The following is a 24471-nucleotide window of genomic DNA, read 5'->3' on the forward strand; positions in this document are numbered from 1 at the left end:
TATGTGAGTTAGTGTATATATGTTTGTAAAGTGAGTGTGTTTTATCACATAATTTTTTCCTTCCTAACTTCACATTCAATGGCATTGGTGGTATAGTGGTGAGCATAGCTGCCTTCCTAACTTCTCCACATCTTTTTAAAATATATTTTTTAGTTTTAATGGGGTAAAAATACATTTTTTCCCATTGTAAGGGACTGGCACAGTTGAACTGTATCTAGAAACACAGGGCACTGTCACAGGGACATGGGGTGAAAGCAGAGAACTGACTTTAACAGTAGACAAGGGTCTCCGATAATGGAGAATAAAGAGTGAAAAGGAAAGAAAAAAGAAAACCAGAAGCATAACGTGTCAGTGTAAAGTGTAATATACTTGGGCAAGAAGTCTTTGAATGGAATAACAAACCAATTCTTAATTATGACCTAGATCTGAACTTGGGCTGTGCATGACCAAGAACTCAGCTCAGAGAAGCTCTGAGTCAAGAAATAGGCAAAAATGGAGAAATTAACTGAAAACTGTCTCTTAATTAAAAGATAAACATTCATGGTATAAAGACAGAGAATTTATATAGGAAGAAATATCTTCCTAAAAATGCTGAGATGTTTCACAAAGGGTAACATTAAATGTTTTATAATCCTTCATTTTGTCAACTTTTAAGTAAACATAAATTTGGAAAGGTCAAAATCCAAGAGCATGAAATATGAATTCCTGAAAGATTTGTTCATTAAAAAGTACATTTATAACCTATATACTTACATATATATGCATAAGATGTAGGGAAGAGCTAAGTGCTCAAACTCTCTGTAAGTATCCAATCTACTTTTGGATTTATAAAATAAATTATAAAATAATCCATAATGTTTTATACATCTATCTCATTGTGAGAAACATGGATGTGTCTATGTATGCGTGTGTATATAAATATCTTACTTTAAAGTAGTCATCAGAGCCTTTTAATTTGACCCTTTCCCTTGAGGGAAGGGTCTAGTAAAAACTCCTTTGAGGAAACAGTGTTACAACCTATATGTTTCCACACATGTCTTAAATAGGATGTCTTGAGTTTGGGGGGCTTTTCTGAAACAATACAAAACTATCAATATGTCACCAATATGTTTACTTTTATTGGTTGTATATTCTACTGCAACTTACTGTGTTTTCAAGGGCCTTATATTTTTTTCTTAGTAAAAGAGAATCTTCACTGAAATATGGTTAGGCTCTTTTTACTAGAGCTTCCTAAAGTTATTGATTAAAGGGAAATGGCGGGAAAAAAGAAAATCAAATGTATAATGTTGTATCTATGTAAAGGTTACCCTACTTGGACAAGTTTCTTTGAATGAAATATCAAATTCTTAATAATCATTCTTTCTTCTCTGGCTTAATCTCATCTTAGTCTTTTTGTTCACAATGCAAACTCACTCAGGTAGTTTCAGAAAGAATAGCTTTTCTTTTGCATTCCTGAAGCACCTTTGACCTAAACCATCAGGAAAGTCATTTTCCTTTCTATGTCTAACCATACAGCTTAATATAAACAGTATCTGAAGTCATTTTGTGATAATACCAGAGCAAATTATAGCCCTCCATAATTTGAAAGTAATAATATTAAAGATGAAATGTCTGGTTGTTCTTAGTAGATTTTCCTTGGAATAAGGGCTGTTCAAGCATTTAGATTAAAGAAGTGCCTTCTACCACTTTTATCTTTAGTTTGGTGCTTCTATCTCTTTTGGTATAGTTGTCATAACACTGACTCGCCATCATGAAATGATGTGACACTTTTACCTTCAAATGTTATTTTCCACAATACTTAGTCACCTCAGTCCAACACAGGATGGACTTTCATTTTCTCTAGCAATTCCTTTATGCTTCTTTAGTGGAATTCAGGAGATTTTCTAAGCAATATAACTTCTTATCACTATACTTTGTGCTTAAAATAATGTAAACAATTATGTGAAAATGAGAAGATTTAGCTCGACTCCAGTGTGCTCACCCAAAATGTACCACTTAATCTCAAACCTGTATTCAGAAGCAGCTGCATGGTACCATTAGCCCTCAATTGCTAAGCAGGGTTACCCAGACTCAACAATTGTCTGATATACGGGCTGGAGTTAAGTATAATCTTAACCATGCATTTATCTTCTCATCATTCAGGAATGGAAAAGAAATCTTGTTATACTTTTAGGTGAATGAGACTTTTAATGTATATTGTTTTGATATGACCATCTGTTCATACAGCCAACTCTTGATTATCTGAGGTAAGGGAGCCCTGGAATAGGATGCATTATTTAAATGCACGTAATCCTCATTTCGGCAGATAGATTCAGCCTCCTCAACAAATCATTGACCAGGGAGTAATAAGACACAGGAATTCCTTCTCCTTTTATTTCTCTTTCTCACCTTCTGGTAGTGACGACAATGAGCAGTGAACTGGCAGCAACAGAGAAAATCCTGAAAAATCTGCAAAATGGTCAACCAATCCCTGAATCAAGAGTTGACGGAACTGTACAATCTCACCAAATATCTTGAAACTAGACAGTACATATATTAGAAATATATATACATACAGCAAGAATTCAGCTGGGAGCATTTGCCATGTTTTTCTCAGATACTGTGCCTGAGTGAATACTGTTCTATAATGCTGTGTGATTTTCCTATGTAGGGTGAACCAGGGCTTCCTGGGCTTCCTGGACTTCCGGGGATAAAGGTAAATACTGCACTGACAGTCTTGGCTTCATAGAAATGTAACTGTGAGAGTCACAAAAATGAAAAAATCAAAGCTAAAAATATAGTGCTGTTCTTTAAATACTCACCAGCCATTTCAACCAATTAAATTTTTTAATTAAAAATGAAGCACAGGTAACAGAAATAGACTTACAGGCATAGGAAACAAACTTAAAGTTACCAAAGGGGAAAGCGGGGGAAAGGATAGATTAGGAGTTTGGGACTAACAGATACACACTACTACATATAAAATAGATAATCAACAAGGTCCTACTGTATAGCACAGGGAACTATACTCAATATCCTGTAATAAGCTATAATGGAATAGAATCTGAAAAAGAATATATATATATATATATATATATATATATATATATATGTATATGTATAATGCACCGTGTTCACCCATCCCTCTGTTTGGAATAGAATCTGAAAAAGAATATATATATATATATATATATATATATATATATACATGTATATGTATAATATATACATAAATATATATATATATATGAAACTGAATCACTCTGCTGTACACCTGAAACTAACACAACATTGTAAATCAACTATACTTCCATAAAAAAAAAAATGAAACATGGGTATTTGTAAAGTTTGCCATGGCTATCTGGACTGTATATTCCACTATATAACCTACTCTGCCCCTTAAATAAATGTAAAAGTCATTTCAGTTGAAGTCATAGGAATTCTTTAAAGTCTACAATGTCTCCCTTCCCATTTAAATTTTACCTTTAAGATCCTATCAGATTTTGACCAGAATTAAAATCTTAACATCCCCTCAAATCTAATATCCAGGCAGCTGTTTTTGTGATTCACCCATTATAATAATCTTTCCAAAGTTTTTTTTTTTTAATTAATTAATTTATTTGTGGCTGTGTTGCATCTTCGTTGCTGTGTGCGGGCTTTCTCTAGTTGCGGAGAGCAGAGGCTACTCTTCGTTGTGGTGTGCAGGCTTCTCACTGCAGTGACTTCTCTTGTTGTGGGGCACAGGCTCTAGGCACGCAGGCTTCAGTAGTTGTGGCACATGGGCTCGGTAGTTGTGGCTTGCGGGCTCTAGAGCTCAGGCTCAGTAGTTGTGGTGCACGGGCGCAGTTGCTCTGTGGCATGTGGGATCTTCCCAGACTAGTGCTCGAACCTGTGTCCCCTGCATTGGCAGGTGGATTCCCAACCACTGCGCCACCAGGGAAGTCCTTCCAATGTGTTTTGTGCTTCTACTTCCTGTTAATAATTCTCACTGCAAAGTACAAATCATATTACTAAGCTTTATTGACCTACATACTATTCCCATAAAATTTGTATGTCTTTTGAAATAACTGCTTAAAGCTTAGCTTGAAAACATTGTTTTATGTGTTTTTAAATTGTCTAAAAATATTAAGAAAAATTTTTTTTAGTTGTTTAAAATTTTTTACATGGCAACTGACAAGGCTTAAAAATTCTAGTGTCTTAGCTGTAGCGCTCCCTTAAAATCAGCTTCTTATTTTAAAGTTTTTTCTTTTAATTCTAGAACTGTTTGATAAAATAACATAACGCAAGTAGATTGTTCTTTACATTGTTCTCATCTTATAATATTTTGAATTAATCTCTAGAGTACATTAGATGATTCTAAAATTAATATTCCTAGTTTCAGTAAGAGGGTTGTATATGCTGCTTTATGAAGATTGTGTTTGAAATGTGTTACATGAATAATATGATTTTAGAATTAATATATTAAATTACTGAGTTCCCAGACATCATATGGTATCATGTGTAATATTTTATGAGTATATTTGTTATAATTAACAGCCATGAAAGCTATGAATTCCAGGTTGGCACTCAGAAATTTTGGTTCTGCTTTTTGTTTGATGTTTCCAGATTAGTATCACAGATGTCCAGATATGTCCTTTTAATATATTTTTAGTCTTTGGCTTCTTCACAGAAAAGTACACTCCATGACAACAGTTTACTAAAGAGTCAAAGTCATTTCCTTATCATTTGATATTTAGCAAAAATAACTTAATAAATTATATGTGATTTCATGCTGCAGAGTTAATTTATGGCAGTTCCTTAATAATCCCACACATTAAAAAAAAGCTTTTTACTGATATTTGGAAAATCACAGATTTTTAAAACAAATTCAAGAACATTAAATTCAGCACTAAGTTAAAGAAGCCAGTAACATTATAAGTAAGGGGGGAGGCATTTAAAAGGAGGGGCATTTTGGAAGGACTGGGGCAGGGTTTCCTGCAGCGCTTGCTTGTAGGTTAGCTGGGCTGTGCTGCCAGCACCAGATCCTGAGGCAGGAATCTCAGTGCTGTGTAGAAATCCAGTTGTCCCTTCTCCTAAGGGTGAGCTTTCTTGTTGAGAGAGAGTATATAAGGGGGAAGGTATTGGGGGTTTTCCCTCCAAAACAAACAATTACAGTTACTACTATTTGTTCTCATTCCCTTTTATTTATGTCCTCCACTGTGAAAAATATCCCAGCTCATTTCCCTAGTCATCGGTGGACCAGTTTGAAGGTTTTGAACTTTTTCAAATTGGGAAAGATGTTGGTGATTGCCACCTCCAGTAAACGTTTTTACTTCTAGGGTCATGGGATGTTGCCAGACAAATTTTGTCAAGATCTTATAGCTGATACTTTCCTTTGTTTTTCCAACCTGACTAGTGACTATGGTGAGCAGAAGCTATCAACTGACAAAAATCTTTCTATCATTAACTAGAGATACTTTTCTATGTAATTATCAAGTGTTGTTGGGTAACTATCCAGTATTCAGTTTAAATCACAGATTCTACTTTTGGATTAATAAGCTCTGTCTTCTCTCTCTCATCCAGAATGTAAGTGATATGCTTGCCCTATAATGTAGTAGGTGCTCAGTGTAATTGAGTAATTTTGTTAAGCAGGCAATTTAAAAACACATCATAGTTATGGGTAGTTATTGGATATTTTTAAATGTACAGTTAAACGTTTATAAATTGATGATATAGCTTCATTAACTTGAGATATTCTTTACTCCTTTAATATACCTTGCTTCTGTTAGGTAGTTAACCACAGGACAGTTAACCTTGATTTCATAGTTTGAATGAGTAATAATATTTAAAAGATGAAACCACCATATATGGATTTAGAATGTGTGGTAGCAAGAGCATTAGTCATAACTTTCCTAGACCTGTGTGTTTGTTTATGCTTTGGAAATACTTCCTTGCTATTCATCTCCTTATCTGCTGGTACTACAGAGAGCGTGCAAATGCCATCCGTTATTTCCAAGATGTTGAGGAAACCAGCCATGACATACCAGGGAAGCTTTGATTTGCCACCTGTTGCTCTCGGGGAATGGTTGGAAACTTAATGAGCATCCACATGCCTTCCACATTGCTCTCAGGAAATGAGCAAAGTGCCTAAATACAGACAGCAGACTCATCTATCTATCACCTCAGGGTCCCACTCAGAGATAAGTACTAATACCTTCGGCATACATAAAAGTCACTAAGAACAGGCATCACTTAATTTCAAACTACTCTTAAGCTTCCTGAACAAGTATTGGAAAGGGCTCTAACCATGTGGAAGACATTTGGAATTCCTATTTCATGCATTCATGGTTCATATAGTGTTAAGATGTTCAGCTGGGAAGATTAAATTATTGTACGTTGTACATTGCACAATGTGCCATGCAAACATTTGTCTTCTGGAATAAGAATTGAGCTCAGAAAATTTTTTTGATAAACAAGCCTTTAAATATATTTTTCATGGGTAAAACTTTATTGTGACTAGCTTTTCCAATATCACATAAAAGGGTAAGATTCAAAGTTCCTAGTTTTAAACATTTTTTTCTTTCCTTACATTTTGAAAAATTGCTTACCCCTTTCATGGTTACATTACCCTAGTAATTAAGTCATGAAGAGCCGTGATCAAGAGCCTTGTCTTTAGAACCAGACCACCAGTGTGTAGATCCCAGTTCTACCCCTTACCAGTTTATGAAGCTATATCATGATACTGGGCAAGTTACATAATCTCTCTGTGCTGGGTTTCCTCATAAAATGGGAATTATTCTTATACATAACTCAGAGGGTTGTTGTGAGGATTAAATGAATTAATATACATGCAGCTCCTAAAATATTGCCAAACATATAGTAAATGCTATAAAAATTTTAGCTATTGTTATTTCTTTCTCTTGGAGCAGCTCAGAATATTGGAAACATTGTTTATGCACCTGTTCTATAGAGTCTTTCCTCCTGTGAGTCATTTCAACCTAGAGATCATAAAGCCATTTACACCCTGCAGGTTCATAGATCTAAATTCTGAAAACTCCTTTGCGGTGATGGTTGAATGTTACCTTTAAGAGCAGTAAGAGAGCATATTTTCTCTTGAAACATGACATCACACTATTCCCCTTTTCCTATAACCCAATGTATTCCAGGGATAAAGGATGAGGAAACACAGTGTTCTGCGCATAAGACATGATACTGTCTTAGTTCTCCTTCCCGACACTCTTCACAGGAAAAGCAAAAGGAAAGCTTGGCATGTAATAATGGAAATCTCTAGGCCCCATTCATAGTGTTGCCCAGTCCAAGACATTTTTTACGAATATGAATTTTCAATGCTTGTTTTTCTCCTTTCAGCGTTGACTACCAGTGTATCTCATCATATTTAGAAAGTAAATTGGGAAAAATGTACCTGATACATTAAAATGAATAGGGAGACATAATACAGTAAAAATTACATCAAATCAGAAAAACAAATCATTTAGGTGGCAAAGAAATTTTTACGGTATTTTCCCTCAAAGCTTGATATTTTTGTTCTGGCTTCCACATTAGTGACAATTTGACATTCAGATCAAGAACTTGAGGATCAGGAGACAGTAACTCTTTACACTTCGTTATATAAAATCATCCTTGACACTAGATCATATAAGCACTAACTTTTACCGGTGACAGAAACATTATTTTGTCATTCTTAGGATTAAGTATAGTGCTCAGTAATCTATAGAAACTTATCTTCTAAATACACTGGAGATGAGGTTCCTTCCTCAGAAACATCAAATCACATTTTTAAAATAACAGAAGAAAGTTTTTGGAAGTAACATAGGATGTGAAATAAATTTGTAAAAGAAAAAGGAAAAAGAATACTGGTTAAAAGGATAGCATTGTGTTATTGTTACTTATAATTATTTCCTGCTTGCACAAAGTGCATCTGAGCAGTTGAATAGTTTGAGTCCAATTAGGAAACTCATACAGCCAGAAATCAGAGATTTTTTAGCAGCCATAACGAAACCTCGACTAAATACACCAGTTGTGCTTTCGTGATGTAATCCTGTTTAAAAAAAAAATCAGAAACTTATGTTTTCTGGATTTTAAATAAACTTGCTGTTGTAGTTCATTTTCATCATAGCCACCAAGATGTTTTAATTTATGCTCAAATGTGATCCTTCAGGGAAATAAGTGTTTGGGGGACAGACTCTACTTTCTCATTCTTTTTTTCCCCCTCAATAATTTTACAAATCAATCATTACCAAAACTGGCTGCCTGAAGGTTCTTATTACAACAAATGCTCTTGCTGTAATCCTCAAAAGTAGGTATCATGCTGACTTGAATTCTAATTAGCCCTTCAGCAAGAAGAATATTGTACGGTTAATGCATTCAGTGTCAAGACACATTAATCAAAATTATTGGTGATGCTTTTAGCACCCAGGCAAGTCAGCACATATTTTTCAAGCCCCGTTGTACTATTTTTTGGGCAATGAAAATTGGATCTGCTCGGCGTAATAAATATCAGGGAAAGCATGACTTGATTTAAACTGGTATATTAGAGGTTTTTTAGACAGGTTAAAAAAATAATATCTTTTACTCCTTTAATTGATAATGACTTATAAAAATAAAACAAATGGTATTAAATGAAAAACCAGAGATTTTTCTGTGGACAAGAGATAATCAGTTAGGACTTTCTGTTCACTATTCCATTTAACAGATGGTAGGTTCTGGAAGTTTATAGGGAAACACCTGGTGAGCCATTTCTGTATGAATGAAGCTGCCTCTTCATTCTTACCTTGACTAGTAATTCCATCTACATATTTGATGACTCTTCTCACCCATATGAAAGACATCCTTTATGTAGATTTGACAACAGAGTACTAAGTGAACTGTCCCAATGGCCATTTAAAAGATAAAGTAAGATCATCTAAAATACTTTCTTGCCATATATTAAATGTGAGTTTGAAGAAAAATCAGTCCAGATTTTATTATGGAATTCCAAGACTTAATGACTTAATGGTCATTGTTAGATTTCAAAAAGATCATGTTTTTAAAGAACTTCCTAGTTTTTCCTTGTGTTTTTTTAATATAGAAGGCCAGGTTTTGTTGCCTTCTTGGTTGGTGAAGATGGTAATTGTTGGAGTTATTTGGAGGGTTTTTGTTTTGTTTTTCGGGGTTTGGGGCCAGAATACACAGAATTTAAACTGTCTCAATAGGCTGTTTAAATTTTTGAAAAGTAGTAGCAAATGAGTTGAGGAAAAGTGGCTTCAGTCAAAAATCTTACCTTTGCAGCATCTTCCTTTTATCCTTCAGAGTGAATAGATCCCACCTTCCCATAGCTAAATCTTCTTGTAGTTCACTTCATTTCTCTGTGTACATATTGCCAATTTATGAAAGAAAACAGAGAAAGAGAGAGAGGGATAAACTCTAATCCTGACACTCTAATCAACAAGGGAACTTTTTGTTTGGTGCAAAAAATAGGATCATTTTTCAAATATAGCCCATATTAGTTACTATGACTTATTTTAATTGAGCTTTATACTACAAGATCAAAGTTGTGGCTGCTGAAAGTGTTAACTATAGTTGGAAAGATCAGTGTGAGACCATTAGGCCTTCCTAAATTGGTCATGTATAAGTACACGTTTGATTTCAGCTATAGCTGTTCTTTGTAGATTTGTTTCTGCATCTTTATGTGCCCTGGCTGTTTAAAGCTTTCATTCAAATTAGCAACCTGTGTCAGATTTTCAAAGAGGTCTGTTTGCTGCTGTTGCTTCCAGCAGTTTATTACTAGACCTACCTAATTGTGCTTTATCCTGAATTAATAACATTTATTCTTCCCAACGTGAATCCCAGTTTAGCTGCCAGAACCACAAACACTTCATTATTCATCTTTTCTACCAGCTCAACACAGGAAGATATGTTACTGTCTTGGAACTGAGACCTAGTTTTTTAACTCATTGGTGGTGAGCTAATTAATTGATGTTGAGAAAAAACAAAGGACAAAACTCATGAAACAACTCAGGAAGAAATCAGATGTAATATTTAAGATAAGACCAGAAAGTTAAACCAAATTTTAATTTTCATTTTGAAATTTGAAGCTGCATCAATGCTGTATTGCAGTAGCATGAACAGAGCTGAGATTTCTGTTTCTCTGACAGCCGTCTGATCACTGGTAGGCATGCGGTCTGGGTAGCAGAATTTGGTGCCAGCCATTACTTGTGTTTTAGTGATTAAAACGTTGGATTGTTTTAAAGGTTCTGATAAAGAGTGTTGTATATTTTTTATTTCCAGGCTTTGGTTAAATCACAGCTCTGTATTTATTTTAAGAGTTAGATATTTCATTGTTTATATTTTTCCGTTTGTCATAAAGGTAGATCTAGTTGGACATTGCCACGACCGGTGAAGACAAAACAACAACAAAAATAGCAGATTATCCTGGGTTTAATTGTTCTGGTCATGGTGGGCATTCTAACATGCTTGTCCCTCTCCATTCTTCCTCTCCTCTCGTCTTGTCTCCCTGCTAGTTGGTTGCTTTCACTCTTTTGCTTTCCTTCCACACAGGATCAACAACTCCAGTATGAATGGAATCCCATTTAACTTTGTAATCTTGTTCTCAATGATAAGAAAAGTAAAGACCTAAAATACTATCTCACTTGAGAGAGTGAGTGAATAGGTAGAGAGGTGAAGGACAATTTAGAATACATATATATATGAAATGAGATATATAGATAGATAGATAGATGATATATATATATAAATGAGACATAGATAGATATATATGAGAAAAATATATATATATGAGAAAATTTAGAATACATATATATATGAAATGAGATATATATATATATAGATAGATGATATATATATATATAAATGAGATATAGATAGATATATATGAGAAAAATATATATATATGAGAAAATTTAGAATACATATATATATGAAATGAGATATATATATAGATAGATGATATTTATATATAAATTATATATATATATGAGAAAAACAGATTAAAGTGGCTGTGAAGTAATTAGTGCTCTTAACTTATTCTTATGCTGTTGATTGGTGCCTTGGTATTCATGGCAAACCAATGTTTAATGCCTGTGCCTTTCCTTCATTTATCTTAGCCATTTTTTGGTTGTCACTTTTTAAAAAAGCACTAACACATCATACTGAAAAGATTAATAGTGTTTCAGAAAAGGTCATATTTTAGTGTTTTCACTTTAATGGTAGAGCTATTTTACTTGCAGCTTACCTGTATAAATCCACGTTTTCCTAATTATGACAGCCAGCATCTGCCCTTTTCAAAGGATCCCTGCCTTATGTTCCCATGTTATTCCAACAATGGCTCACTCAAATTATAATTGGGTTTTCTAATTTGGGTAATTGCCTTGTAAATAAGAAAAAGAATAAAACTCTACATTTAATTGTTCCTTAATTAAAAGTATTATAAGAGCTTAGTTCCATTATAGTTCCAATTTCCTCTATTGCATCTCTCCCCCACCTTGTCTATTCAGAAAATACGTGTGAATAACTTCCAATTTAGCAATCTCCTATTTCCCATTGATTATATGAGACTAGATATGTAAAAACGGCTCTGAGAAGCATCATACAGTCCAATAAAAATAGTGACTTCTCCTGTGTATTGTCCCGAAAAATTAGGTAACCTCATTTTTGTGTGGTTTGATTTACTTCAGAAAATGATTTTGCAAAAATGTTTTGTGTTTGAATCATATTTCAGCTGCTTTCCCCTACCTTCCTTTGACTCAGTCTCTTTCCTCTATCCTGGTTAACTAGAACTGTGACTAAAGTGGGTTAACCACTTGCTTATTCTTTTAATCACATTAAAGTATTTGTAGAACCATAGGTTGTCATAGCCTTTCTCCTAGACATTTTAGGAAATTCTAGGACCTTTAAACTCTACATCAATCCTTGCCAAAGAGTCAAGTTTTTTCTTAAGGATTACATTTATTTAGGGAAATTTAATAGGTATGACCATTTTCTCCTTTCCCTTTCTTACAGGAAGAAACTCATTCTTAGTAAACCTGTCATTTCTCTACCTTACACACTTTTTGTTTTGCAATCCTAAATGCTCTGGCAGATGGATATTGTCTCATAAAACAATGATATAGTCACATGAGAAAATTTAGGGTTACTTCTTGAAAGGTGTTAAAGAGGTATTGAGTATAATAACCCCATACAGGTTGTAAAGGATCAGGAAGTCACCATGTATATCACTAATTAGCTGCAGAGGTGTTATAATACTACTACCACTAATAAAATAATGCTAGCTAGCATTTTTGAGCCTATAATATAAGAACAACAATAACATTTATTGTTTACTTACTTTGTTCTAGAGGTGGTGCTAAGCAGTTTGCTTGAATTATCCAATAAGTCTTGACTAAGTCACCCCTTAATGACACCAGAATCTTTCATTATTTGGCAACTCAGGATCACAGCCTGCAAAGCCAGGCTTTAACTCCATTCTGTACCTTTGTACCAACAGTTCTCAAAGATTTAGCCTCAAAACCCTTTTACACACTTAAAAATTAGGATTGAAGGAGTTTTTATTTATGTAAGTTATACCTATTGATATGTCTGTATTAGATATTAAAACAGAAATTTAAACAACTCATATGTTAATTACATTATATGTTAATAACATTTTTATGAAACACAACTGAATTTTACAAAACAAACAAAAAATTAGCAGGAAGAATGACATTGTTGTCTTTTTTTTTTTTTTTCCAAATATCTTCGATGTCTGGCTTAATAGAAGGCAGCTGGATTCTCATATCTATCTGCTTCTGCATTCAATCTGTTGCAATTTGTTGTCTTGGTTAAAGCATATGAAGAAAAACCAGCCTCATACAGATATGTAATTGGACATGGGAAGATTATTTTAATAGCCTTTCCATGAAATTTTGTTATTCTTTTTTTTGATACTACCCCAAACTCTACAAGTAGTAGTTTCAACTTAAAGGTTAGGTGCAATGTGAAATCTGAAACCATATCAATGAATCAATCTTTCCTACTCTGTACACTAAAAATGGTAAGTGAAAAGGCACTCTGAGAACCTCTGGTATAAGTCTAGGAAGGTAAGAAACAGTCCAACCAGCTCAAGACCATGAGTAGACATATTTATGCCTTATTTCAATAATTGTCTTTCAAGCCTGAGAAAGAAAAGAGACCAATGATTATTTCCTCCCAATCCTGCCAAGATATAGACAGGATGGAGACAATGTCTCTAAAGTAATTGAGAGCTCTGGCATTAAATAAACATGAAGCTGTGATCCTAAAGTTAAGTATGCTATTGTTCCCCTTGAATAAATTGAAATAAGAAACGAATCGAGATGGTAGATGCTTTCTTAGAGTGGCATGATAAAGTACCACTAATCATACTCAAAGCCTTTGAAATAAGCCAGTATTAATAATGCTAAAATTGTTGAGTGTCCAATGCATTGCTAATTTTATATCTTGAAATAAAAATTTTCACCCTGAACATTCTGTATAAAGGAAATTGCTATCCATTTAACTCAGGAGGACTTGAAGATATTAATGTTTTTAAAAAGGAAGAAACAACACTTTGGTCACTTAGATCACAAAGCCTTATTTATTTATGTGTGACTTATGAAACTGCATGCTTCAACTTTTTATAAACTGAGCACTAACCTAAATAAGAAATACATTTTTGCAACATTTACTCTTTTTTCTTCTCTTTTATTAGTATGCTTTAATGGTGCTTCTATTTGCTTTGCTAAGAGTGAAATCATTTTATTTCTACTTGAAGATTTGCAAGAGTCTTGTCTACCTGTAAACTTTCCACCTATTAACTTGCATTATATTTTCATGACAGTAAGTTGTTACTAATGATACACATGAACTTTAATACAGCTATTTTCTTGAGGGTGGAGAGGGAATATTTATATATTTATATAAATCATTTTATTGGGAGAAATGTCTTACTTGTAAGTAAGTATATTTCTTATGTTTTTTGTTTAAAATAACAAGTTAAATTTTTTTAACAAGAAATAGAATGGTCATCATTGAGTTTTCTGAATATAGTTGATTTTCACTTTAGATGATTAAGAGATTGATCCAAAATTATTTGTTCAGATTTTCCTCTCCATTATATGTAAAGGTATGGAGACAGGTAGAACAGAGTTATAGAAATTTCACAAACAATAAACTTAAAGCATTCATTCCCCTACACTTTTTATTTTCTTAAAGCAGTACCATGAGCGTAAGAGCTAGAGATAATCCATTTCAGTTATTTATCACTGTTCAGCACATTTTGCGGTGCTGATATCCTTTTGTTCCCTGCCCAACACCAAGGCTTTATACAGCATATTTTAAAACATCATTATTGCAGAAATATTTCATGACACTCTAACACTTCTCATCAAACATCCTCTCTGTATCTTCCTGCTCAGCTCCGAAAAACAAATGTTGAAATATAGCTACCTTAGAAAAAAATCAAATATATCAAACAACATTAGCTACTGCTCCAGAAATAATCCAATGGGGGGAAACAAATGAACAAACAAATCCCAGAAAACACGGGAACAGAGGCATTATGTTTTTGTTTTGTTTTTCTTTGCTTTAAAACTTCGTTATAGATTTCAAGAAGTTGACTTTTACATTTGAGCTCACGTTGTTAAGAAGAAAATAAAACTTTATAGTTTATATGTGAACACTGGTGTCGGGTGTTTTCTGATGCCAAATACCTGGTGTCTTTTCCAACACCAGTTCTCCAACTCTGATTCTCTGACACCAACTGCATGTCCTACAATTCAATCCTATTGGGACACTAACTACACAAGGTTAGCATCAGATTCCATAGGTTTAAGGGTTCAGTCCCGTAAGACTGCCCTCACTTCAGACCCCAATTACAAGTACCACCCACCTCACCCCCTCCCTCTTACCTGGACTTACGTCTGGCTTGGCTACAGATTCCAGGGTACTCACAGCCACCCTCTGCCACTCCCACTCAAGTTTGATAATTTGCTACAGTGACTCACAGAACTCAGGAAAAGACCATACTTACCATTACAGTTTGTTATAAAAGATTAAAATGAGCAGCCAAATGGAGAGGTACAAAGGGTGAAGTCAAAAGTGTCCTGAGGGCAGGAGCCTCTGTCCGCATGGAGTTGGGGGGCACCACCCTGCCAGCAAATGGATGTGTTCATCAGCTCAGAAGCTCTCTAGTCCCCACTGCTTTGGAAGTTTTATGAAAGTTCCATTATGTAGGCGTGATTGATTAAAGCATTGGTCATTGGTGATCAAACTCAATCTCCATCTCCCTCTCTGGAGATGGTGAGAGGAGGGGAAAGGTTGAAAGTTCCAACCTGCTTATCACAGCCCCGACCCTGAAGCTGTCTAGGGGCCCACCATAGTCACCCCATTAGCATAAACTCAGATATGTTTGAAAGGGGCTCGTTAAGAGTAACAAAGCATGCTCTTGTTACTCTTATTACTCAGGAAATTCCAAAGGTTTTAGGAACCAGGAACAAGACCAAATATATATTTTTTATTATACTACAACTGGGTTTCCTCCAGGTGGTAGAGAAGAGATTTTGAGGCTGGGCAAGAAGAGATTTTTTGCTTTCCATCTGAACATTACCGAATCTCTTCCCTAGCCACACCCACTGTATCAGTTATTGATTGCTGCCTACCATACAAGCCCCCCAAATGGGAGTGGCTTAAAACAACAATCCTCTCGCACTTCTGGAGGAACAAGAATTTGAGCATGGCTCAGCTGGGTACCTCTGTCTCAATGTCTCCCATGAGGATGCAGTCAGGCTGTCAGCCAGGGCTGTGATCTCATCTGAAGACTCTACTGGGGTGGAGCATCTGCTCCCAAGTTCACACATGTGGCTCTTGGCAGACCTTGGTCCTCACCATGGGGTGGGGACCTCTCCATAGGGCTGCTCATGGCAGCTTGTTTTCCAGAAAACAAGTTGATTCAAGTGAGAAAGAACAAGGAAGAGTCCCCAGGACAGAAGCCACCGTCTTTTTATAACTTAGTCTCAGAAGTGATATCCCATTACTTCTGCCATATTCTGTTCATTAGATATGAGTCAGTAAATCCAGTGCACACTCAAGCAGAGGGGTTATGCAAAGGCATTGAATACCAAGAGGTGGGATCATTGAGGGCCATCTTAGACGCTACCTACCACATCCACCCTAACATAATGAATCTTGACTTGGTAAATGATAAGAAGCACTGGACAACAGATGAGAAAGGAAATTGTAAAGACATTTGTCTGGTTTCTTTGTCACTTTTACTTTCTCAAGCTCCTCCAAAGCTTTGCTTAAAGTACTGTGGCTGATCAAAGCCAGTTCTGATTAATTTTATAGTTAGTAGCTGGATCTCAGCAAGAAAGCTATATATAATCAAAGGAGTAAAATCCCAGTAGAAGGAAATCAGTTTAACTTTACATATTTACTGTCAAATATGTAATCATCTCATATGCCCATTTTTTTAAAGGGAGAACCAGGTTTCATTGGTCCTCAAGGAGAACCAGGCTTACCAGGGTTACCAGGAACAAAGGTAAACGTAGTGTTTTTCCCTTTCTTCCTTTCTGAAATTTTTGGTCATATATTTTTAGTCCATTATGTTACTTAGGTGACCAGATATGTTTGCCTAATGGAGAACTAAAGCAGCTTAGCACCTATTCCTAACACTTCTAATGGGAATACCATGCTAAATAGAATAATAGGAAGTTAATTGCAGAAAGCCTTAGGCAAAACAACAGTATGGTGGAGTACATTCATTGTTCCAGTTGTCCCCCAAATTGTACCTAAATTGATACGATGCTATTAGTCTCCTGGCCATATGGAAAAGTGAGGGAATTCTGAGGAGGAGAGGTAGAACTCATTAACTCCTGCCCCTCGTTACCCATTTTAAGACATACGCATGAATCAAACATTATTACTATTCCCCCATCACTCCCTAGATTGCAAAGGCAAGTACTGACGTCATATAGTTTCCTAAGTGTCTCATCCCAAAAGGATCCATCCTGAAAAACGTCTGCAGAAAGATTCTGTAATGAAAACCATCTCGTGATCTTCCACTTGGCAACCTGAGAGAGGGCCCGAAAAGCAAAATCTATATGCTGCCATATAAAAAACTATGTTGCTGTGGATACAGTCAGAGCCATAGTTCCCTTTTTATCTACCCAGTAAGACATAAAAAGGTACAGCTCTGAGGATGGAACTTTATTCATGACAGACTCATGAATCAAAGAAGGAGCAAAATTAGATCACACTACTTTCTTTTATTTTTAAACCATAGCAGTTTTGCCTCAATGTGTATTGCATTCACCAGAAATAAGCCAGGATGATTTCCAAGAGCTCGAGAAATATGTTCATGGTTTGTTCTGACAGAGGAGTCCTCATTTCCGCTGGTCAAGAGAAAATAACTCTAATCCTAGTAAATGGAAACTATGTGTGGCCTAAAGGGAGACTAAAACTCTGTCAAATTTATGTAAAATTGCTGTTTGCTCAGCAATTTCTTTTTCACATAATGAGCTTTCAAGCTTATTAACAAAATATGAGGAAAGCCTGTTTTAGCCTGAACAGATTTACACAAGAAATGCACTTTCTGGAATAAAAAGAGCTAGAACAAAAGAATAACGAGCATTCTGTGTTCATGTCAGAACTCTTGTATTTATTCAGCCTTGCAGCCTCAGAACCAGGTAGAGAAAGAGGATTGCTTTGTGGATAAGCACAAAGAAACGGGAAACCTGGTCAGTGCTGGAGAGGACCAGGCGTGAACGTGATCTCTAAATGTTTGTGGCATTTTGTTTGCTCAACAAGGGAAAATAGGAGAAACACAGACTGTGGAGTGTAGAGTTCATCCCTAAATATATTTTCTCTTGTTCACTTATTTTAAACTCTTCCACAGTCAAAAAAAATCCAGATGTAGAGCCATAAAATCAACATTAATTACTGTTCATGAAGAAACCAGCCTGATTTTACAGAACAGATACTTTTATAACAGATACTACTCTGAACTCCCAATAAAAGTAAAGACTGTACTGTAACTGTTTTGTATTTCCACAAGAGGGATATGAATAAGAAATTCATTTAACAATGTTCCAAAGTTAATTTTCAGCTGAATTACCTATCTAACATGAAATTGGTATCATAATGGAAAAGTCATGATTATTTAAAAATCTCTTTCAGCCAAACACTAGTCTTTTACTGGTTGTGTAGGCAGTCTGGATTGGTACCAGTAAATTCAGATTTTCAAAATAAACTAAGTCCTCATATTTTATCCCCAACACAGTGAAGAGAGATCATAATGAAGAAATACGTATAATTGCATCTAAAAATCTGTTTTATGTACTGCTGTATTCTCGGCATCTGTATAGTGCCTAAGAGAAACCTGCGTCAGTCTAAAGAAATAGGACTTTATTATGAATAATTTAGAATACTTTGTATAATATTGTTTATTCATTAATTCAACACATTTTTTTCCAGACATTTTTCTAGTATTTGAGAATGGGGAATAAATGCAACAGAAACAGTCTCTACTCTACTGAAGCTTACACTGTAATATGTGTAAGAAAGGGGTGGAAGAAAAGAAAAAAGTACACAAATATATAATGTAATTCTAGAGAGAGACTAATAAGCAACTGATTAGGGGCATGATGATAATAAGTGATTCTAGGTAAACATATATAGACTCCACTACTCTGGTAAATACTACAGAGAAATGATTTTCTAAAATTTTTGTTTTTCTCTAAAATAAGATTATAGTTACCATTTTAGAATTCTTCTGTAAAATATTAAGAGCAACACCAAACATGGCATATACATATTTAAATAAAAATTCCATATACCAGCAAAGGTGCTTTAGTCTCTAATCCCTGGAAAATCCCTTCTGGAGCACCTTTTCCATCTCCTGCATCCAATCAAGTCCCTGGTCTTTCTCCCAACCTCTCCATTGTCCCACTCGCTTTTGGTTCATGCTGAGAAGCCTACTGAGTCTTTATCCTGGCCCTAATCTATCCCACCTCCCCTGCAAAACCACAAAGGTTTCCCACAGTGGGGATGATACAGACAAAGATCTTGGAATTTAAAGCCCTACATCACCCATAACAGATCCAAATCCTACTTTCTTTTCCTTTCCAAGATGAATCAGTCCTTCAGTGAGAAGGGTGCCTCCCTCATCCATAAACATACCATCACCAGAAATCAAATCTTGTTTGATTGTTGAAATTCTACCCATCGTGCAGGAAGCTGAACACTCTCAAGTCTGTGTTCAGGGAGTGTAAAACAGCACCATCTTCCTGAAGGGTGATTAGCTAGCTTTTAAAATGTGTATACTTTTTGACACAGCCATTTGTCTAGTAGGAATTTATCCTAAGAATATGACCAGAGATGTGCAAAAGATTTACATACAAAAACATGTATGCAAAAATTGAAGACTGACTACAGTCAGTTCTATATTACAGCTTTCCCACGTTAAAGGCTTTGGGCAAGTTATTTAACCTCTCTGAGCTTCAGTTTCCTCATCTGTAGACTATGGATACTAACACCTTTCTCATTTGTCCTGAGGATTAGATAGGATAATGCATGTAAAGTGTTGTGTGCAGTTCCTGCACTCATCAATAGCACAGTTATAAACAGTGATAATTATAATATACACCCTACCTCATCCTTCAGGATATGACGCAAGTCTAACCAAAAGGAAGTCAATCTGGACCATTGAAAACCCTGTGGAGTTTCTTCTTCTCTCACATATGGCCTTACATTACTCCTTAACTCTTAACTATTTTGTTCATGTGGATCTTATCTAACTAGAGCACTAGCTCCTGTGGGCGGTGACCATGCTCATCCTTCCCAGAGCTGTAAATCTAGTAAAAGCTGTAACACCTATGGATCTTGTACAACGCCAAGTACTTTCCATTTCTAGGTTATGAAACCAGTACTCTAATTTTCTCCATTTTACAGAGGAAACTGAGGCTTTCAGAACTTAACTAACTTTCCCCAAAACACAAAACTGGTAAGTATTCCAGAGCCAGGAGTAAAGCCCAGAATATCAAATTACAAAACTTGGCACTTAGCCATTTTGCCCTGCTTCGGAAGATTTTAAAAAGTTGCTGCAGACTGAAAACTATGTCCATGCCTGTTGTGAGGTATTAATGATGGCCCTTATCAATTCCCTTTAAAGGTCTTTCTGGGACTTCCCTAGCAGTCCAGTAGTTAAGACTCCGAGCTTCCAATGCAGGGAGCACTGATTCGATCCCTGGTCGGGGAACTATGATCCCACATAGGGTGTGGCCAAAAAAACAAAAAAAGAGTCTTTCCATTTACCAACATAGGCATCTGACAGGCATTTACCAAACCATTTCCTTGTCTATAAAACGGGAATGAAAATGCAAACGTTGAATTTTTTTTTTTTTTTTTTCGGTACGCGGGCCTCTCACTGCTGTGGCCTCTCCCGTTGCGGAGCACAGGCTCCGGACGCGTAGGCTCAAGCGGCCATGGCTCACGGGCCTAACTGCTCCGTGGCATGTGGGATCTTCCCGGACCGGGGAACGAACCTGTGTCCCCTGCATCGGCAGGTGGACTCTCAACCACTGCGCCACCAGGGAAGCCCTCTACCCTCCTACTTTTAACACTGCGCCACCAGGGAAGCCCTGAATAATTATTTTGATTATTAAATGAGCTAATCCATGTTGAGGTTAATACAATGCCGAGTATGTGGTAAATAAATAGTAACTTTCTGCTTTCTTTGATTTTATTCAACTCACTCATTAACCTACAGGGACTAGCTGGGGGTGATAGGGGGCGCCATTTACCTATTTTGCGATTTGTGACAGGGCGACCGTGGGGAGGCAGGGCATCCTGGAAGAGGGGATCGAGGGGAGCCTGGAGCCCCTGGACCAAAGGTCAGTTATTCTCACACTGGAAAACAACATTCTCTGGTTTGGAAATGTGTGCCGCCACTTACTTTAGAACATGCAACTAAAATAAAATTATTCAAGGGGTATTAAAACAGCCAAAATCACAAATAATTCATTGAAATTCACACCGATTCGTTATTTTCTAAAAAGGGTTTTACAATTCAACTTTTCCAGTCCACAAATTAATAACACATCCAAATATAAATCGGGGGGTACTGTCACACTAATACCTTACCACTCGATGTATATTAAAACCTACTGAGGAAAATGTGGATCTGTGCTGTGTTAGTTTTTATGGTAATTTGATGATGTGTAACACCTTGAAAATATGAGAGCTAAGGATTTATTTGACTGTTCAATCTATTCCTCTAAACTTCCTGCAAACTAGTATGGTAACACTTTATTTTAATAACCCATCCTAGAGACACAGGAAATGATTTACTCTTTGATGAATAGGAAATTTATGCAAACACTGGTGAGACTAATGAGAATTAGTCACAGAACTCTTCCCATCCGCTGATGGGTGGGCAGTCTTCAGAATTATAATGGCATGAAGGTTGGTGGAGAGACCAGGGAGTGAACTAATGATACGGTGATAATGCCTATGTTCAGGGTTGTAACAGCCTACATTATATGGAATCATATATTGAGGCAGTTAAAATAAAGTGTTTCCATTTTTCTGTATTATTCTGAGTCACTGCTAATTTCTTTTTTTTCTGTTCTTATCTCCCTCTGTCATGTTCTCTTTTTCATCTTCATATTCTTCTATAATAGGGGAAACAAGGTGAATCAGGAACTAGAGGCCCAAAGGGGTCAAAGGTCAGTAACTGGGTAACCATTTTAATGTAACATGAGGCCGTCATGTAACATGTGCCTCTTCCACAGAGAATCATGTTTAGATTAAACTCTTTCACACGCTGGGGTTGCAGTAATTTCATCCCTATGGTGATATCTCAGAACAGTTGGTTTGTTTCATCTTGTTTGTTTTTGTGTTCTGTGCTTCAGGCCATTCTTTATGAGAAATTGTATTTCCTGTTTCATATGTATAGCTTATTTGGAAAAAATTAAGTACTTTACTTAAATTATATACAGTATAATCTTATTTTTTATTTCCTGGCTATCTTTGTGATACATGTTCAGATTTTAAGTCAGTTGACTCCCTTCATTCCATTAAAATTTCACCACTAATTGGAATTCTCTCCTTTATCATGCTCTTTATATAGTACCTGCAATAATCTATATACTACTAGCAGAATCATGTTATGAATCATGCTAATAATGTGGAAAATGGGGAAAACAAATTAATAATTCCCCATTCATGGTGAAATTTTATTATTATGGTCAATGTTATTAGCATAATGTGGATAGAAAAATTATAATCCCTTTTCCTACTCATCTTCATTGGTCCTTATCCAGTTTATAAGAATATGTAGAAAGACATATAAAAATGCTTTGAATTCTATTTAGGAAAAGGGCCCTGTGAACTTTAGGCTATTTTAAAGAACCTTCAAATCTACCCAGGTTCAAATCTCTCCTCCAAAATTTCTGTTTAGACTTCTGAAAATTTTGAGTGTTCTCAGTGATGCACTTGCAGTTTGAGGTTTAGATGATTCCTGGTGTCTCTTGGCGGGGATGGGAGGTAGTCATCACACCATAAATGGACGTTTAGAGACTTTTCATGTTGCATTGAAAAAGAGAAAGCTGTGTTTGCCCAGATCTTGACCTTCAGCCCCGCCAACCTGGTCCAGCTAGCTGCTGTCCACTTCAGCACTTTCTGAGGGCTAAGAGACCTATGCCTATAGAAAGCTTTCCCTTAGATCTTCATCATCAGAGGGAGGCCCAGCTGGTGACCTTTCCCTCCTAAATCTCCCTAGAATGACTTCTCAGAAAACAGACAACCCAATTAATCGGTTGCCTCTTTTCCTCCTTGCCCCAAATCTCTTCATATACAGGCAAGAACGTAGCTCAGTCTGAGAGGTAAAATCTTACTTTGGGTGTCATAGAAACCACTTGCTTTGCTTTTCAAGATCCCTAGGAAGCAAGTTACCATATGTATTGTTGTTTCAAGATACTCTGTCATCTGAAGGGGGAAGTGTAATTCACTTCGGGGGGCACCTTAAAGAAGCATGTGCCATGTCAGTGGTTATCGTATTTCTAGTTGTTATTTTCCACTTCAGAAGTTCATATTAAAAGTGTTGCTGTATGGTGTTAAATACATCCTTAGATTTGAGATATTTCTGGACTGTTGGCCTCACTACTAACTCGGTTTTCTTCTCTTTTCACTGGGGAAAGGGTGACCGTGGAGACAAAGGGGACCCTGGAGCCCTGGGACCAAGGGTGAGTGTGTCTCATCTGCTCTTTTGGCCTCCGGCAAGCCTAGATTTGAAGTGTGTGTCTGTGTGGCTTTTCACAAGGCACTTGGACTAATAATACCCAACAATAGCGCTGGACGTAGCCTACTGTGACTATTCCTGCTACTCCCCGCTTTCTTCTTATTTTTCATTGTAGTCACCAGGAGCACTGAGTATGTAGACTGGAACATGTAAGATAAGCCCATAAGGAGCAGGTCTAAAGAACTCTTTCATCTACTTCCCCTCTGCCAAATAAGCAATAGCAAGCTCATAGCCATCCACCTAATAGAACTTTCCACTCTTCAATTAACTCAACTAAAAAGAAAGCAATAGTCCACATTTTCAGAACCTTTTTAAAGCACAGGCAGGGAATTAGGACATGACTAATGGAAATTCAGTGGCAGAGCTACTGAGTAGGATAGACTTCTTAAAAATATTTGTTCCCTCCTTATAGGTACTGTTCAAATATATATATATTTGTTCCCTATTTGCTTCCATTGTAATGGAATTCTATCCCTGTGAGGAAAGCCAAGCATTTCCTACAGTACAGTGTTCCATCTTCTTAAAAAATGAAGAAGCAATCTATGAGGTGTAGATGAGGAGAGAGAGGTCAGGAGTTGCTTTAATAAATATAGATAAAGCCAACAAAATTTTGCAAGTCAAATCAGATTAGCCTACGCATTGTAATTTTTAGGAAACAGCTTTTGAGATTGAATTGTATTTCTTTTTTATCCAATGTAATATATTTAACCTACCACAGACAGGAAGTTAGAAGTAGTTTGCCTCCTTTGAAATAAGGACAAACTTTGAACATGATTATTTATTGTAAAGTACATTTGGGCCTTAGTCGGGAATCGATGGTCAGAGACAGCTGTTTGCTGCTATTTCTGTTTTCGCCGCAGTCCCTTCTTCATCCTAGCCTAACCCCCGTGATGTTCTCTTGGCTGATTTTTTCATAGGGTCCACCTGGTCAAAAGGGAGATCAAGGAGCCACCGAGATCATAGACTACAATGGCAACCTCCACGAAGCCTTGCAGGCAAGTGACTGCTCCCTGCCCTGACACAGACAATGACACTGATGAGACCCTTGTAATGCGTGTAACTATCAGGTTCCACCCCCCCTCAGATCTCAGAGGGCTCCACTGCTCAAAGCACACCTCCTCCCTGATCTCCTGAACCCATCTTCTGCCTGCCCCAGTTTATCCTCTTTATTTCCTAGCATTTTTCAATCTTTCCTTCTCTTTCCC

The 24471-nt window shown here is 36.3% G+C and overlaps 1 protein-coding gene across 1 annotated transcript in view; it reads left to right on the forward strand.

Annotated features, from left to right (window-relative positions):
* The window catches only part of COL25A1 (collagen type XXV alpha 1 chain), a 483537-nt gene that overhangs the window by 417613 nt on the left and 41453 nt on the right, over nt 1-24471 (forward strand). The window contains exons 18-23 of the mRNA XM_007452167.1: nt 2651-2695; nt 16445-16507; nt 20790-20858; nt 21648-21692; nt 23166-23210; nt 24184-24261. Coding sequence (XP_007452229.1) covers nt 2651-2695; nt 16445-16507; nt 20790-20858; nt 21648-21692; nt 23166-23210; nt 24184-24261 — 345 coding nt within the window. The remainder of the gene's footprint in view (nt 1-2650; nt 2696-16444; nt 16508-20789; nt 20859-21647; nt 21693-23165; nt 23211-24183; nt 24262-24471) is intronic.

This window comes from Lipotes vexillifer, unplaced genomic scaffold (assembly GCF_000442215.2).
Source record: "Lipotes vexillifer unplaced genomic scaffold, Lipotes_vexillifer_v1.1 scaffold22, whole genome shotgun sequence".
Taxonomy (NCBI): Eukaryota; Metazoa; Chordata; class Mammalia; order Artiodactyla; family Lipotidae; genus Lipotes; species Lipotes vexillifer.